At 33.3% G+C, this 15415-nt stretch overlaps 1 protein-coding gene across 4 annotated transcripts in view; it reads right to left on the reverse strand.

Annotated features, from left to right (window-relative positions):
- The window catches only part of LOC145276869 (activating signal cointegrator 1-like), a 158541-nt gene that overhangs the window by 126796 nt on the left and 16330 nt on the right, over nucleotides 1-15415 (reverse strand). Inside the window, exon 2 of one of the 4 annotated variants that reach the window (XM_080128274.1) lies at nucleotides 13293-13403. The exons of the other annotated variants lie outside the window; for them this stretch is intronic. Coding sequence (XP_079984400.1) covers nucleotides 13293-13300 — 8 coding nt within the window. The 5' untranslated portion in view covers nucleotides 13301-13403. The remainder of the gene's footprint in view (nucleotides 1-13292; nucleotides 13404-15415) is intronic. 4 annotated transcript variants of the gene reach the window in all.

Below are 15415 nucleotides of genomic sequence, written 5' to 3' on the forward strand. Positions count from 1 at the left end.
CATTTTTCTTTAGAAAAAGTGTGCTAAATTACAGACCTCAACATTTCATGAAATTTGGTAATTTCGCCACCATTTATTTATTTTTCAAGCTATTCTCATGAAACTAGGCACTCTTATGTAAAATTGTGTGCTCTTTTTGATTATGCAGTCAAATTTGATGTATCTCTTTACCATAAGCCATCTATATATATAAAAGCGAAAATGTATGTATGTACGTTTTTCTTCGATGTCCACAAAAGGCTTCTTTCAGAGAAGCGGTTGCTCGGTTCACAACTTCTTAAAACTTTTTATATCATCTATAAATTGTAATATCTCAGAGTTACCCACGGAGCTCGCCTGTCTATTTAATTTTATTGACTTTCAAACATTGATTACTCGACATTTCCCGCATCGGATGCGTTACATTCGGTTTTTGGTATAAAAAAAAGCGAAACTCGACTAAACAGACCGAAAGCCAGTTGTCTCAAGAGAGCTAAGTAACGTTTGTTCAATGTCGACTTCGTCATATCAGACAGTAGCTTTCATTTCGCTCCTCCTAATAAACAGGGAGCGGATTTTTAAAAACAAACAAACCGAGTTATTCACCTCATTCAAAACTGTCCCGCACAAAATAACTGCCGAATACCTATCGCCGTCACGTCAATCAAAAACGCGCACCTATTTTTTTTTATTTTTTTTTTTTAAAAACACTTTACTATTTTCCAACTGAGCGTCGTGAAGGCTTCGGTTTTTTTTTCACATTTTCGGGGTTTTTTCACATACCCCGAAAAACACCCGGGCAACGCCGGGTACCCCTCGCTAGTCTATATATATATAAAAGTGAAAATGTATGTGTGTATGTATGTACGCTTTTCCTCGATTTCCACAAAAGGCTTCTTTCAAAGAAGCGCTTGCTCGGTTCACAACTTCTTAAAACTGTTTATATCATCTATAAATTGTAATATCTCAGAGTTATCCACGGAGCTCGCCTGTCTATTTAATTTTATTGACTTTCAAACGTTAATTATTCGACATTTCCTGCATCGGCACGCGTTACATTCGGTTTTCGGTATAAAAAAAAAGAAAAAAAAAAAAAAAAAGCGAAACTCGAAAGCCAGTTGTCTCAAGAGAGCTAAGTAACGTTTGTTCAATGTCGACTTCGTCATATCAGACTGTAGCTTTCATTTCGCTCCTCCTAATAAACAGGGAGCGGGTTTTTAAAAACAAACCGATTTATTCAAAAACTGTCCCGCACAAAATCGTAACTGCTGAATACCTATCGCCGTCACGTCAATCAAAAACGCGCACCTGTTTGTTTTTTTTAACACTTTACTATTTTCCAACTGCGCGTCGTCAACGCTTCGAGAGCAGGCATTTTCCTGCCTCCTCACCAAAGAAGAGCATAATCTGGGGTGTAGCCATTGAATGCCTAAAGAGCATTCATGGCCGGTATTTACTACTCTCCTCACAGAAAAAAAAATTGAGTAGATATGAATTAATCTCAGAAATAAATCAAAGAAAACTTTTCACATAGAATTTGGATTTCTGTAAAAGATGGAAATTCCCATAGTCGACCAGAACTTATGCATTTCGGGACCAGTTCAATTTTCAATTTTGTAAATCGTCTATCTGGCCCAAAATATACTTTGAGATGCAACCATAAATTGTACTCTACATGAATCCTTGATGTAGCTTTCACAGTACCAGGAATCCTGATCAGCAACAACTATATATTCACCAATTGATGGTAATTTTTGTCATTTCTATTTTGTTGTTTTACTGGAAATTCAATTATGTAAACAAATAAAACGGTAATTTTTTACCTTGTTTCCACCTTAACATTTAAAATGATTACTTTTTTAGGTTATGCTCAAAACAAATATCGAATTTAAATTTTCTGCAAATAAGTAGTTTTCCGGATATTAAACAATCTCATTTCTTATGTTATCGCTGGTGGCCATCTTGGTGCACGCGAGCGTGCAAACGTAACCCTGAGAAACTATGCGCAAAAACACATATACCAAGATGACGACCAGTAATATAAGAAATGACATTACTTAATATGCAGAAAGCTACTTATTTGCAGAAAATTTAAATGCGATATTCGTTTTCAGCATACCCGAAAACCATAAAAGATAGTCATCAAGAAAAATGTTAAGGTGGAAACAAGATAAAAATTTACAAGATGCATCACAATGAAATTCTTTATCGAACAGCCTAATTAATATTATTATTTAGCTATCTTCAGTTTAAAAAAAAAAAAAAAAAAAAAAAAAAAAAAACGGTTTGTCTTACAGATTCGAAAATATTGTCTTGACACCGAGTTAAAAATAAATTCAAGTTTCACAATATATTTTATTTAATTTTTAGGTGAAAGTACAGAATAGTTAATAAAACACCCTTCCTTCCTCATGTTAAGAATGGGTTTCTAAATAATGTTATTTCAGCATGGTAGCATAAGTGCACAAGTACGTTTTACTTATGTTTTTTTTTATTTTCATAACTAAACACAATTCTACCTTAAGTACAGGTAAGAAGTTATAAGTACAATAACACATGTACTTAGTACATTTTGTTGTTTTTTGACGCTTTTAGTATGTACTAAAAGCATAAAAAAAAAAAAAAAAATAGTATGTTTGGAAATCAAATTTGAAAAATTTTATTTTTTAAATTGACAAACTTAGAATAAAAAAATGAAACTGGTTTTCTGCTTTCGTTTTAAAGCAGAAAAAACAGTTTTCTAGTTTTAAGAAAATACAAACTCATTAATACACTGATAGCAATGGTTAGCGCATAGCTAGGTGTGTCAGAAATTTCGTGAAAAATAGTGAATAATTCCACCCCGTCTTTCCAAGCTTATAACTCCTCGAAAAATGTAATTCAAGCCCTAATTTTTTTTTTTTCAATTAAAAGGAGCAAGGACCAAGGTTTCATAAAAAAAAATAAATAAAAAATATAAAAAAAAAGTGGGTTTTTTTAAAAAGGTTTTAAACTCCGGACTTTACAGGTAAATTTCTAAAAAACACTACTTTTTTTTGTTTTAAAATTGAATATATTATTTATTGACCTTTTCTCTTCAATTTGTGATAACACTTTGGTGAGTAAATTAATTATTTACTTTTTAATAGACATTTCAAAATGGGAGGCGTGAATTATTCGACCCCCTGTCTTTCTAAGCTTATAACTACTCGAAAAATGTAATTCAAGCCCTAATTTTTCTTTTTCAATTAAAAAGGAGCAAGGACCAAGGTTTCATTAAAAAAAAAAAGAAAAAAAAAAGAAAAACAAACGTGGTTAAAAAAGAAACAAAAAAAAAGGTTTTAAACTTCGGACTTTACAGGTAAATTTCTAAAAAACACTACTTTTTTTGTTTTAAATTTGAATATATTATTTATTGACCTTTCTCTTCAATTTGTGATATAAAACTTTGGTGAGTAAATTAATTATTTACTTTTTAATAGACACTTGAAAATGGGGGGGGAGGCGTGAATAAGAAAAAAAAAAAAAAAAGTTTGTCTAAAATATTATATTCGGTTTATTGGAAAGAGCATAAAATTTCACATTGGCCCTGAAAATATTGTAAAAATAGAATCAATAGAAAAATTGATAGATTTTTAAAGTTTAAAAATTGAAAAATATTGAGTTCGTAAAATTCATTACTGTTTTAAAAAAAAAAAAAAAAAAAAAAAATTTCTATTACTTTTAAAACAACTTTAATAGTTTATTTTGGAAGTATAATACATAAAGAAAATAAACAACCCACTTTTAAAAGAGAAATTACGAGTTTTTTTATATTTTATTCGCAGTTTCGTGATAGGGGTGTCAAAAATTCCTACAAAAATTCTGATACACCTAGCGCATAGCTGTCATCGTTTCCCTTTAAGCGATTTGAATTTCTATAAAAGATAATATTTTAAAAGAAATTTCCGCACAATAATTATCAAATATTTACATATTATACATGAAAATAATTCTGAAACTATTATCTATATGAAAATGGATGATATATACCGATTTATCTTATCAATTTTGAAATATTCTTTGTCAACTTTGCTCGGTCATAACTTTGCTTCCTGTAGTCGTAAAAATCAAAATCAAACACCAGTAGAGATGGACTTCTTTGTTTATATAGCCTCCAAAATTTCAGCCATATCCAATCAAATTTAACCACGTGCATGTGTATCCAAACGTAATGTATGAAATGTAAACATTGAAAAAAACTGTTTCCCTTTTTGCTGTCGTCATTTTTTACCGCTTTTTTTCATTTTTAACTTTGAGCATAAAAATATTGAACGCATAGAAGAAAAATTAACATCATTGGAATGCTTATTCTATTCTCTTTTCATCAATGTAATTATTTTAAAAATTGACCAACAAATAAAAAAGATATGACTTGTTGAAACACATTAGGTATGTAATATTGCTGATGTCCACGAAAATACAGCATACGCTTGTATATATATATATGTGTGAAAAAAAAAAAAAAAAAGTTTTACACTAACCTGCACAGGTGAAATATTTTTAATGAATTTTCTAGAGATGGCACTATCCAAAACAAATGACCAAGTCTCTCAGGACAAAATTTTACTACTTTCCGACTTCACGGAGCTTTGGAAATGAGTGAAATTTTGCACGGGTAACACACGTGACAACAAATTCCTTAATTTTCAGGGTGTCAATGAATAAAAATTTATTGAGCAACTATTGTAATAATTAGAATATTCTCTACAAATGTAGAAAAACCTGTTTTTATAAAAAAAATAAAAGGCACAATTCGCAGAGTTTATACATTGTTTACAAATTTTTCAAATATCCTTCCCGTCTGAATATAATGCACGTGGCGCTAGAAACAAGACTATTCTTAAAAAAAAAAAAAAAAAAAAAAATGGTCATAAGTATGGGGATTTTTTATGTACCACATAAAAGAGTAATAGTTTAAGAATACATAAGCCAAAAAGGAAAGAGTAAAATATTATAAGGGAGATTTTAAATAAATTTTATCACTGAAAACCTGTCTGAACTGTAACACACGTGACATGGAATGGCCCTTTCTGGGTCTTGGCAGTTCCACATTTTTCTTTTGTTGGCCAACTTGTCTTTATTCCTTTCTTCTACACATCTTAGCGAAATCTCAACAGTTCCATTCAAACTCTGAAAACTAATTGACTTACATGCGAGAGAAAAGCTATCTTCTCTTTCATGCTCGCACTCTTCACATTCTCTTTCACATTTACCCGATTGACCTATTCCAGGTGCTAACATCACCTCCAGCTACCAAGTTGGACATACAACAGCAACTTAACCCTTGAACTCTTCTTACAAAATCACAATTTTCAACATGCCAGCATAACCGGGGATAGATCACATAGCAAAAAATATAACACGATATTTTTCTGGCAGTCACAAATAGATTATGACTTCACAACATTCTCCGATTAATACAACACACCAAATTTTATGCATGGTCTGAAAATTATGTAAATATGGTTACTTAACATCCCAATTATTTCCAACTAGCAGTATCCTCTAACCGGCATTGCTCATGGTTACAACTGTTATCATAATGTCAAAAACAGGTGGAGAGAGTATTGATAAACCCCCAGCCGTAAAAAATAAAGAAATAAAATAATAGCACCAAGGGGAAAAAGAAAAAATATGTGACGCTGTAGGCATGCCATGTGGAGAGAGAGGGGAAAAAAAAAAAAAAAAAAAAAAAAACTCCATTTAGTCGAAGCTGTGTTGATATTGACTAGTTAATTACCGGCCTCTGCTTGAAAATAGTTGGTTTCGAAGTTTTATTAAGACGCTGAAATTTTACTGAAGAACTAAAACCTGTAATCGTATCCTAATGGAATAAAATGAAACTTATTCCATATGTTTATATTTGATTGTTTTATTAATTACTACAATAATTTAACTTATCACTGTAATCCCCAAAAAATAAAACCCAAAAACACAAAAAGAAAACACCCTAAAAGCAAATGAAGGTTTTTCATTTCATTTTGAAATAGAAAATGTAAAACATAAAAAAAGCACATAAACCTTTTTCTATGTTCAAACTATCCCCCCCTCCAATCCTGAATCCCCTATATTTGTCCATAGTGACGAAATTGAAGTGTGTTTTTAAATTTTTTTTTTTTTTACTATCTAAACCTAATGAATATGGGAGAGGCTGTTCTTTTGCTGCAATAGCAAACTCACATTGGAAGTGTTTCAAAGTGAGATAAGAAATATTTTGGTAGTGACATGATGTGGAAATGGTGTGGTTCCGATCTGTAAGGTATTTTCGTGTTCGTTTAATATAATTTCGTATTCCAGAATGCAAGGGTAGTGAGAGTTCAACTAATCATAAGCTGGATTAAGATTAGGAAGATGTCTAATATAGAATGCATAGAGTATGCTCAGTGTAGGCATACAAAAAACAGTTAATGCGTTCATTCCAGAGATCATCCCTTTTTTTTTTTTTTTTTTTTTTTTTTTTTACATAGGCATCACCACTTATCAAGGCCAAGAGGCCACTCAAGGATAAGGGTTAAAGAGTGTACAGTAGACATTGGACAATATAGTAATCATTAGTAATGAAAATTTGGTAAATTTGATAACTTATATAGAACGGCTCATCAAGAACTTATTTACATTAGACTTGAACACAACCATATTGTAGTCAGCCGGAAAGCAGGAAAACGGAAGACAATTCCACAGGCGTGCAGTTCTAAGAAAGAAGCTTTGTTCATGGAATCTATGTTTAGGTTTAGGCACAGATAAAGAGTTGGGGGAATTATTGATAGTGTGTACAGCTAGACGAGTGTTTCTTGTGAAAGTTTGGCGAGGCGGGACCATAGATTGAAGCTCAGTTGAACACCTTCCATGAAAACGATACATCAGAGACAAACTCGCAACATCTCTTCTGTGAGAGGTTGCAAGGAAGAGAAAAGGACATCTACGAGGCTACGAAGTCTATTTTGAACTCTATCAAGGCAGGACAAGTCCTTTCTAGCAGCTCCTGCTCAGATGTGGCAACAGTATTCCATCTTTGGACGTACCCGGCTCTTATATAGATAGAGAATAGCATCAGCAGTGAGATATTTACCGGATCGATAGAAAGATCCCACCATTTTTCCAGCGGCCTTGGCAACAGATTTGATGTACGTGTTCCATTTAAGATCAGGAGTAATGGTCAAGCCCAGAAGCTTGTCAAAACTTGAGGCCTCTCCAAGACGAGAGCCATTCATTTCAATTGATGCCAGATGTGGATCAGAATGTTGATGATGTAAAGAGAGAAGCTTGGTTTTAGATGCATTAAAAGTAACCAGCCACTCCTTTCGTGCTCAAGACCAGAGGAGAGAGAATTGGAGAGAACTTGGTCGTTTACTGTCTTAGATGTGCTACCATAAATGGTAGTGTCGTCAGCATAAATGTCTACAAATGATGTAAGGATGTAATTTGGAAGATCATTAATGTAGATCAGGAAAAGAGTTGGGCCCAGGATGGACCCCTGAGGGACACCGGCATTAATACTGTGAGCTTCTGATTTTTGCCCATCAACTACTACTCTTAAGAACCTATCAGAAAGAAATGATTTAATAATTGAGAAGACATTTCCAGCTATACCATAGCTAGAGATCTTATGAAGTAAACCTTTATGCCATACCCTATCAAAGGCCTTAGATATGTCAAGAGCAATTGCCCTAGAAAGGTGGCCTCCGTCGAGAGATTTGCTAATCCTATGAGATATAACTGTAAGCACATCTGCTGTAGATTTAGCAGAACGGAAACCATATTGAGTGTCACTAAGAAGGTTATTTTTGTTGAGATGGTTGATTACTTCTGTATTTAACACAGATTCCAACAACTTACTCATGACGCACAGGAGACTTATTGGCCTGTACTGAGAGGGGGATGAGCGATCACCTGAATTCTTAAATACAGGGCATACTGATGAAATTTTCCTTAAGACAACGTTTAAACAGTTTTGTAAGTATGGGCGCTAGTTCAGGTTGAAATTTTTTGAGTACTATAATTGGAATACCGTCAGGGCCAGTTGCTTTACTGGAATCAAGGTTTTTGATTGGTTTGGCAACATCATGTACAAATATACGTATATCACAGTGTGTTTTCTGATACAGGAGGAAATATTGGGGGTTGGCGGCCTTGGTCGCAAAGGTTAGAATTAGCTGCAAAGTTCTTGACAAAGAGTTTGGCTTTGTCTGATGCTGACGAGATTACCTCAGGTCCATTGATAATAGTTGGGATGGAGCACACGCTTCTGTTTAGGATTCTGTTTGCTATTTGCCAAAACTGGTGGGAACCAAGCCGCTGCTCAGCTACTTTGGACTTAACAGATTGAGCATACAACTCTCTTACGTTCTTTATTACTTTCTTACAATGGTTGCTGGCAGTCCTGAAAGCAGCTTTAGTTTCTATACATCTATTACATTGGAAGCAGTGGAAAAAGTGATTTCTGTGCGCAATGGCAGCAGCACATTCTGGAGAGAACCATTGCTGGCTGTTAGGTTTTTGCGTAAACTTTTTCGAGGGTATGAAACAGTCAATACCTACAATTAACCATTCCGTCAGGTCTAATACTATAGAGGACACATCCTTTTTAAACATGGAATGCAGAGGTAGATCAGATATAAATGTACGGAAGCTATCCCAGTCAGCCTTAGTGTATCGATATACTGTACGATGGAGAGGTACGTCTGGGGACATATTGCATTTCATTTTTATCTTAATTGATACAACAGAGTGGTCGGAAGATCCAAGAGGCGACAGAACAGAAACTGAACATAGTTCAGGGCAAGTTGTGAGAAAAAGGTCTAGTAGGCTCGCATACTGGCCGTCATTGTCGGGCACACAGGTGGGTTCCTGAACAATCTGAGTGAGGTCATAGGCAATGGAGAAATCATGACAGAACCTCCCCTCATCATCCGTCTTGTTTGAGTGGGTCAACCATGCAATGTTGTGAACATTGAAGTCTCCACATACGTGAATGTTAGCTAAAGGATAAGCAGATAGGACTTGGTCAATTTTCTCAGATATGCTTTGAAAGATAGTAACTCCGCTGTTGTGGGGGCGATAGAGAGTAAATATAAATGCAGTAGTGTAGTAGTAGTACTTAAGATTCCTAAATCCATGTATTTTTCTGGACCCTAGACATTCTTTTGTGGATTTGATGACAATTTAAATTCATTTTCTTGGAAAAGTTTATAGAATTTAAAATAATGTACGACTAGAAAGTCATTGATGTTTGTATATTTTTTTAAAAAAAGATCGATAATTGTTTTTTTGCATTATTTGGATTGTTTAGACTATTAGATTAACTTCTTGGTTATTTTTTTTTCACAATATTTCAACTAATGTAACCTCCAACCATCTTAAGGTACATTCACACTGGATGTTACTGATGAATGGTGAAAAATGTTTGTTTTTTTCTTTTTTGCTTCCAATAAAGATAGCTGCTAGAAATCCAAAATGCAAATAGCCCCAAGTCTATTTCTTTTTAATAAATCCGGGTCCGTTTCATTTTGTTGGTATGGTTTGTATATCTTTGAGATGAGCATTAATAATTATTTTTTATATTATTGGGATTGTGTGGATTATTGTTCTCATCTTGGTTGATGTTAGTGGTGATTGGTTTGTTAGGGAAGCAAAAAGTGAATGCACCTGAAGACGGTCGGAGGTTACATCGGCTGAAATGTAAGAAAAACAACCAATATAGAAAGTCATTGTTTTAACCTTACCAGACCTAAGCTGAGCTACTGAACCTAATTTTACCCCTGTGACTGCCCTCCTGGGTAAAACTGTGCAAAAATTTAAACGCGTTAGTAATTTTTTGCCTTTCATCTACCGCCAGTATTCAGGCTTTGTGTGCTATTCTGCCCAACAGATGGAGCTCTCCTTGATGCACAGGGAATTTCTGCAGTGGGTGCACTAGAATGTTGTCTTCACCTTCTTTTGAAGGTTGTTTTTGTAAGGTACTCCAGGGTGCTGTTTGTTGTATCTCCGGTATTTTTCCATGCACACGGCACAAATGTGGGCAAATGAGGTGACAGGGGGAATTTCAGGGAAGTGGTTGCCTGGTTTCAGGCATTAAGCACAGGGTTCTTGTCCTCTGCAAACGTCTCTAGAACGCTAATTTCCTACCAGTTGCAGACATAGTGTTTGAATGTATCTTGTAAAGTACAGAGGTTTTCTGGGAGCTCTTTGTTTAGAAGCATTACAAGCGTATGCTGTATTTTCGTCGACATCGGCAATATTACATACCTAATGTACTTCAAGTTGTATCTTTTTTATTTGTGGGTAAATTTTTAAAAGAATTACATTGATGAAAAGAGAATAAAATAAGTTTTCCAATGATGTTAATTTATTTTTCTTTTATGCATTCAATGTTTTATGTTCCAAGTTAAAAATGAAAAAAAAAAGATCGGTAAAAAATGACAACAAAAAGGGAAACAGTTTTTTTCAATGTTTACATTTAAATATTACGTTTGGATACATATGCGCGGGGCTAAATTTGATTGGATATAGCTGAAATTTTACAGGCTATATAAACAAAGAAGTCCATCTCTACTGGCCTTTGATTTTTATTTTTACAACCACAGGAAACAAAGTTACAACCGAGCAAAGTTGACAAAGAATATTTCAAAATTGATAAGATAAATCAGCACATATCCATTTTCATATAATAGTTTCAGATTATTTTCATGTATAATACGTAAATATTTGATATTTATTAACTGTGCGGAAATTTCTTTAAAATGTTATCTTTTATAGAAATTCAAATCCACTTAAAGAGAAACAGCTTGCTTTTTGCTAACCATCACTGTCAGCGTATTAACAAGTTTGTATTCTCTTAAAAATGGAAAACTGCTTTTTCTGCTTTCAAAATGAAAGCAGAAAAGTTTTTTTGTTCAGAGTTTGTCAATTTTAAAAAAATTATCAAGTTCTCCAAATTTTATTTCCAAACAATACTATTTTGTTTTTAACGCTTGCAGTACACATGTAATGTACTAAAAGCGTTAAAAAACAACAAAATGTATTAAGTACATGCGTTGGTTTTTTTAGTGGTAAAAAGAAAAAAAAAAAAAGTACTTGTGCACTTATGCTACCATGCTGAAATAATGTTATTGTTTAGAAGCCCATTCTTAACATGGGGAAGGAAGGGTGTTTTGTTAACTATTCTGTACTTTCACCTAACAATTAAATAAAATATATTGTGAAACTTGAATTTATTTTTAACTCTGTGTCAAGACTATTTTTTCGAATCTGTAAAACAAACCTTTTTTTTAACCGAGATAACTAAATAATAATAATAATTAGGCGGTTCGATAAAGAATTTCATTGTGATGCATCTTGTAAATTTTTACCTTGCTTTCACTTTAAGATTTTTCACAATAATGACTATCTCTTAAGGTCTTCAGGTTTTCGGGTATGCTGAAAACGAATATCGCATTTAAATTTTCTGCAAATAAGTAGCTTTCCGGATATTAAGCAATGTCATTTCTTATATTACTGGTATGCGTGTTTGCGCATAGTCTGTCAGGGTTACGTTTGCATGCTCGGGCACACCAAGATGGCCACCAGCGATAACATAAGAAATGACATTCTTTAATATCTGGAAAACTACTTATTTGCAGAAAATTTAAATTCGATATTTGTTTTGAGCATACCCTAAAAAAGTAATCATTTTAAATGTTAAGGTGGAAACAAGGTAAAAAATTACAATCAACTAGTGAATATATAGTTGTTGCTTATCAGGATTCCTGATACTGTGAAAGCTACATCAAGGATTCATGTAGAGTACAATTGATGGTTGCATCTCAGAAAGTATATTTTGGGCCAGATAGAGCCGATTTACAAAATTGAAAATTGAACTGGTCTCAAAATGCATAAGTTCTGGTTGACTATGGGAACTTCCATCTTTAACAGAAATCCAAACTCTATGTGAAAAGTTTTCTTTGATTTATTTCTGAGATTAATTCATATCTACTCAATTTTTTTTTTTCTGTGAGGGGAGTAGTAAATACCGCCATGAATGCTCTTTAGGCATTCAATGGCTACACCCCAGATTAAGCTCTTCTTTGGTGAGGAGGCAGGAAAATGCCTATTCTCAATAAAGCTATATTTAAATACCAGTCTAATACTTAGTTTTGTTCAACAATAGATACCCACTGTATGATATCATACGCCAGTTTAAAAATAATTGAAATTTGTACATCTGAATTTATAATTTATGGTTTAGGGTAAAGAGATACATCAAATTCGACTGCATAATCAGAAAGAGCACACAATTTTACATAAGTGCCAAGTTTCATGAAAATAGCTTGAAAAATAAATATGGTGGCAAAATTACCGAATTAAGTTGATAAAATAATTATCTAAAAATAAAAAATCAACTTGTAATGCTATGTGTAGAAAGCACATAGGAGTTGTAGCAAGCCCACATTTGATGAAAAGGTGTCAGGGCTAGTGGTAGTGGCGCTGTGAACGGTGAAGGCGGGTCATCTGGTTGTACTTGTCACAACCACCCATGTACAAGGCAAGCTGCGGGATGCTCACTTCAGTGAAAATACCATCCTTCTTCCTGTTGACAGTTCCCGTCTTTACAGGATCATGGTAGTTGGAGATGAAGGTGATTGGCTTGTCCTGTCATATCATGCATGTAATGCTGTCCTGACAGTGACACAGGTAGTGACTTTCACCTCAAGGAATGAAATTGGCTTTCACCGTCTACTTCAGTCACCTCCTTTACTTTCTGCTGATTACAATAAGTGAATATACCGCATTACTTTATAAGTTTTGTACCATTCAAAAGAAGCTTAAGATAAACTAATTTTTGTTTAATTTAGTATTCGGAAATGAAAATTGTGTTTCCATTACTGATACTTTAAAGCATATTCCTAAATAAATATCCCAGTAGCCACTTTTCACGCACTAGCACACATGTTCATTAAATCTAGGTAAAATAAACAAATGGATTTTTCACAAAGTTTTTGCTACTGGTGCTTGTGTATACTGATAATCTTTTAAACCAATGCATTTCAGGTGAATATATTACATACATGTCATCAAAATTAGTGTCACAGTATGCACATATTTGTTTATAAACAATCACCAATGTCTTCTGGTAGACAGACATATAGAGGACATGCTATCATGCTTGATATAAATAGTGACAATTTTTATTGCTTATCTCAATAACAGAAAAACTTTTCGTACATCTAACAAAAACAACCAACTTTAATTTTGAACCAAGATTAACACAGAAATCATTTGTATGTTTAATGAGCCGATTCCAGTAACCTACTCACCTTTTCATAAAGCCAGCGACTTCTTCAGCAATTCACAGCTCAGCAAGGCATTCCAGGAAACTCCCAAATCCTGATTTAGATGCGTTTTTGTCAAATCATCAAGCCCAACAGCTGAAAGAACCAACAGCAATACCCAAACAGTCCTTTTCAGGACAAATCACAAACTATCTACATGGGATATACACTTTATTCTCTATTGCTGCCTACTTTCCGAAACCCTCAGTCTGCCACTTCAGTTCCTGCGGCACCACCTTCAGTGTCTGTCGATGTCCAGCTGCTCACTCCAGTGCCCACTGATATCTAGTACTCTATTGGCATCCGGCTACCTGTTCCAGCATCACATCCTATTTACACAATCCAGACCAATCTGAAGAAATGCCCAAACTCCAATCCATGAGGCATTCGTCCTCACTTGGAAATGATCCAGTTATAAGATCTCCATTGCCTTACGATTTACAGTTTTCTGTAGTAAATAAAATGCATATCTAGCATCTTTAATCGTTCATCTGTGTTTGTTATCTCTTTGCTATTGCCACTACTCCTTTTCCCTACATCTACTTAGTTGTATAGTAGGTTGGTACCTCACTTATATATTGATTTGAGTCATGTGACAGTTTTAAATTATAAACACTGGCAGACGACAATTTGAAGATTTGGATGGATTCTTTAAATATGAAATTGGTTCTGACTCGTCAACATCTTAATTTTTTAGCCGCATGGATACAGTTTTCCTTGTTAACAGAATTGTAAGTCAAAGTACTAATCTGAAAGAGAGGTTATTCATGTCCACAATGCAAGTTAAAAACATTTGTTAGCAATTTGTTTGAAGTTCAGCCACAATTTGACTGGACTAGAAGTGTTAAAACAGAATTCATTTTCCTGAATAAAATATTCCTTTTGTTATTTGATAATAAAAGTGTTTTCTTTTTTGACAGGTACACATTTAAGTTGTATAAATAATCTCTAACCCTTTTATCACTAAAAGGGATAGGTTAGAATATGACATTGTCAGATGGGTCATTCCATGTCAAAACACCAGCAAAAAGTTCAAATCTACACTCACTGACACCGAATTTGGCACAAATATTCTCCTTCATGAGTTAGGAAAATTTACCAAATTATTTGTTCCTAAACCTTACTGTTTGGATTTTAGGGGGAGGGGTGTAAAATTTGCATATTTTGCTTCCAAATTTATGCCGTGAAACCGTACGGAATTTCAGTGTTTTATAAAATAAAAAAAAAATAAAATAAAATAAAAAATACTTCCACTTATTCAATATTTCTGAAATTTGGTAGAAAGGGCATTTAGGGACTGTATAATGCAAATATTTAATTATTTTAACCCCATACCTGGTAGAAAATAAAATTTTGCTCTCCCAAAAGCATGTCCCCAAATCATCATTTTTTACCTATGTAGCTTATGGTCAGTCTAGAGAAAATATGTCCTCTTCAATTTTCATAATATTTTGTTTATAGCATCTATGACTGCTTAAGTTCTCAAAAAAAATTTGCGAGGGTGTCTAGCCTACTTTAGGTGATATGGCCCTGCCAATTTTAGTTTTTTTTCTTATGTACGTTTAGTAATTCAGTGAAAGATTGATAAAGACAATCATCCTAATGCTCCCAAACTTCTCGTTCATATTGTGTTAAGTAATTTCTTAAACTATTCAATAAGATAATCTTTGTTAATTTAAAAAGAAAATAATTTAAATATATTTTGCAGATATTGCATTTTGTATGGTACGGATAGATTGTCTTCAACAAGTGATAAACATTGACTCATGCATTAGGATCAGCACTTTATAGAGTTTTTATAGATGGCATTAAACCAATTTAAAAAAAAAAATAATTTCATAATTTTCACGAAACAAAAAATTTTCATTTTTTTTTTTTGTTTTAAATGCATGTGAATTTTTAAAACCTAGAATATTTGTAATTGGCACTAAACATTTATATTTTTTTTATTCATAAAGAAATGTTTTCAATTACATCACTTTAAAAATTATTTTTTTATATTTTTTACAAGTTTTCAAAAAGTTATTTTCATTAATCTAAAATTTTTTATATTTAGAAGAAAGTGATAACAATATACAAATTTTTTATATTTAGAAGAAAATGATAAT

Source organism: Euprymna scolopes, chromosome 5 (genome assembly GCF_053919585.1).
Source record: "Euprymna scolopes isolate OS-2025 chromosome 5, ASM5391958v1, whole genome shotgun sequence".
NCBI lineage: Eukaryota > Metazoa > Mollusca > Cephalopoda > Sepiida > Sepiolidae > Euprymna > Euprymna scolopes.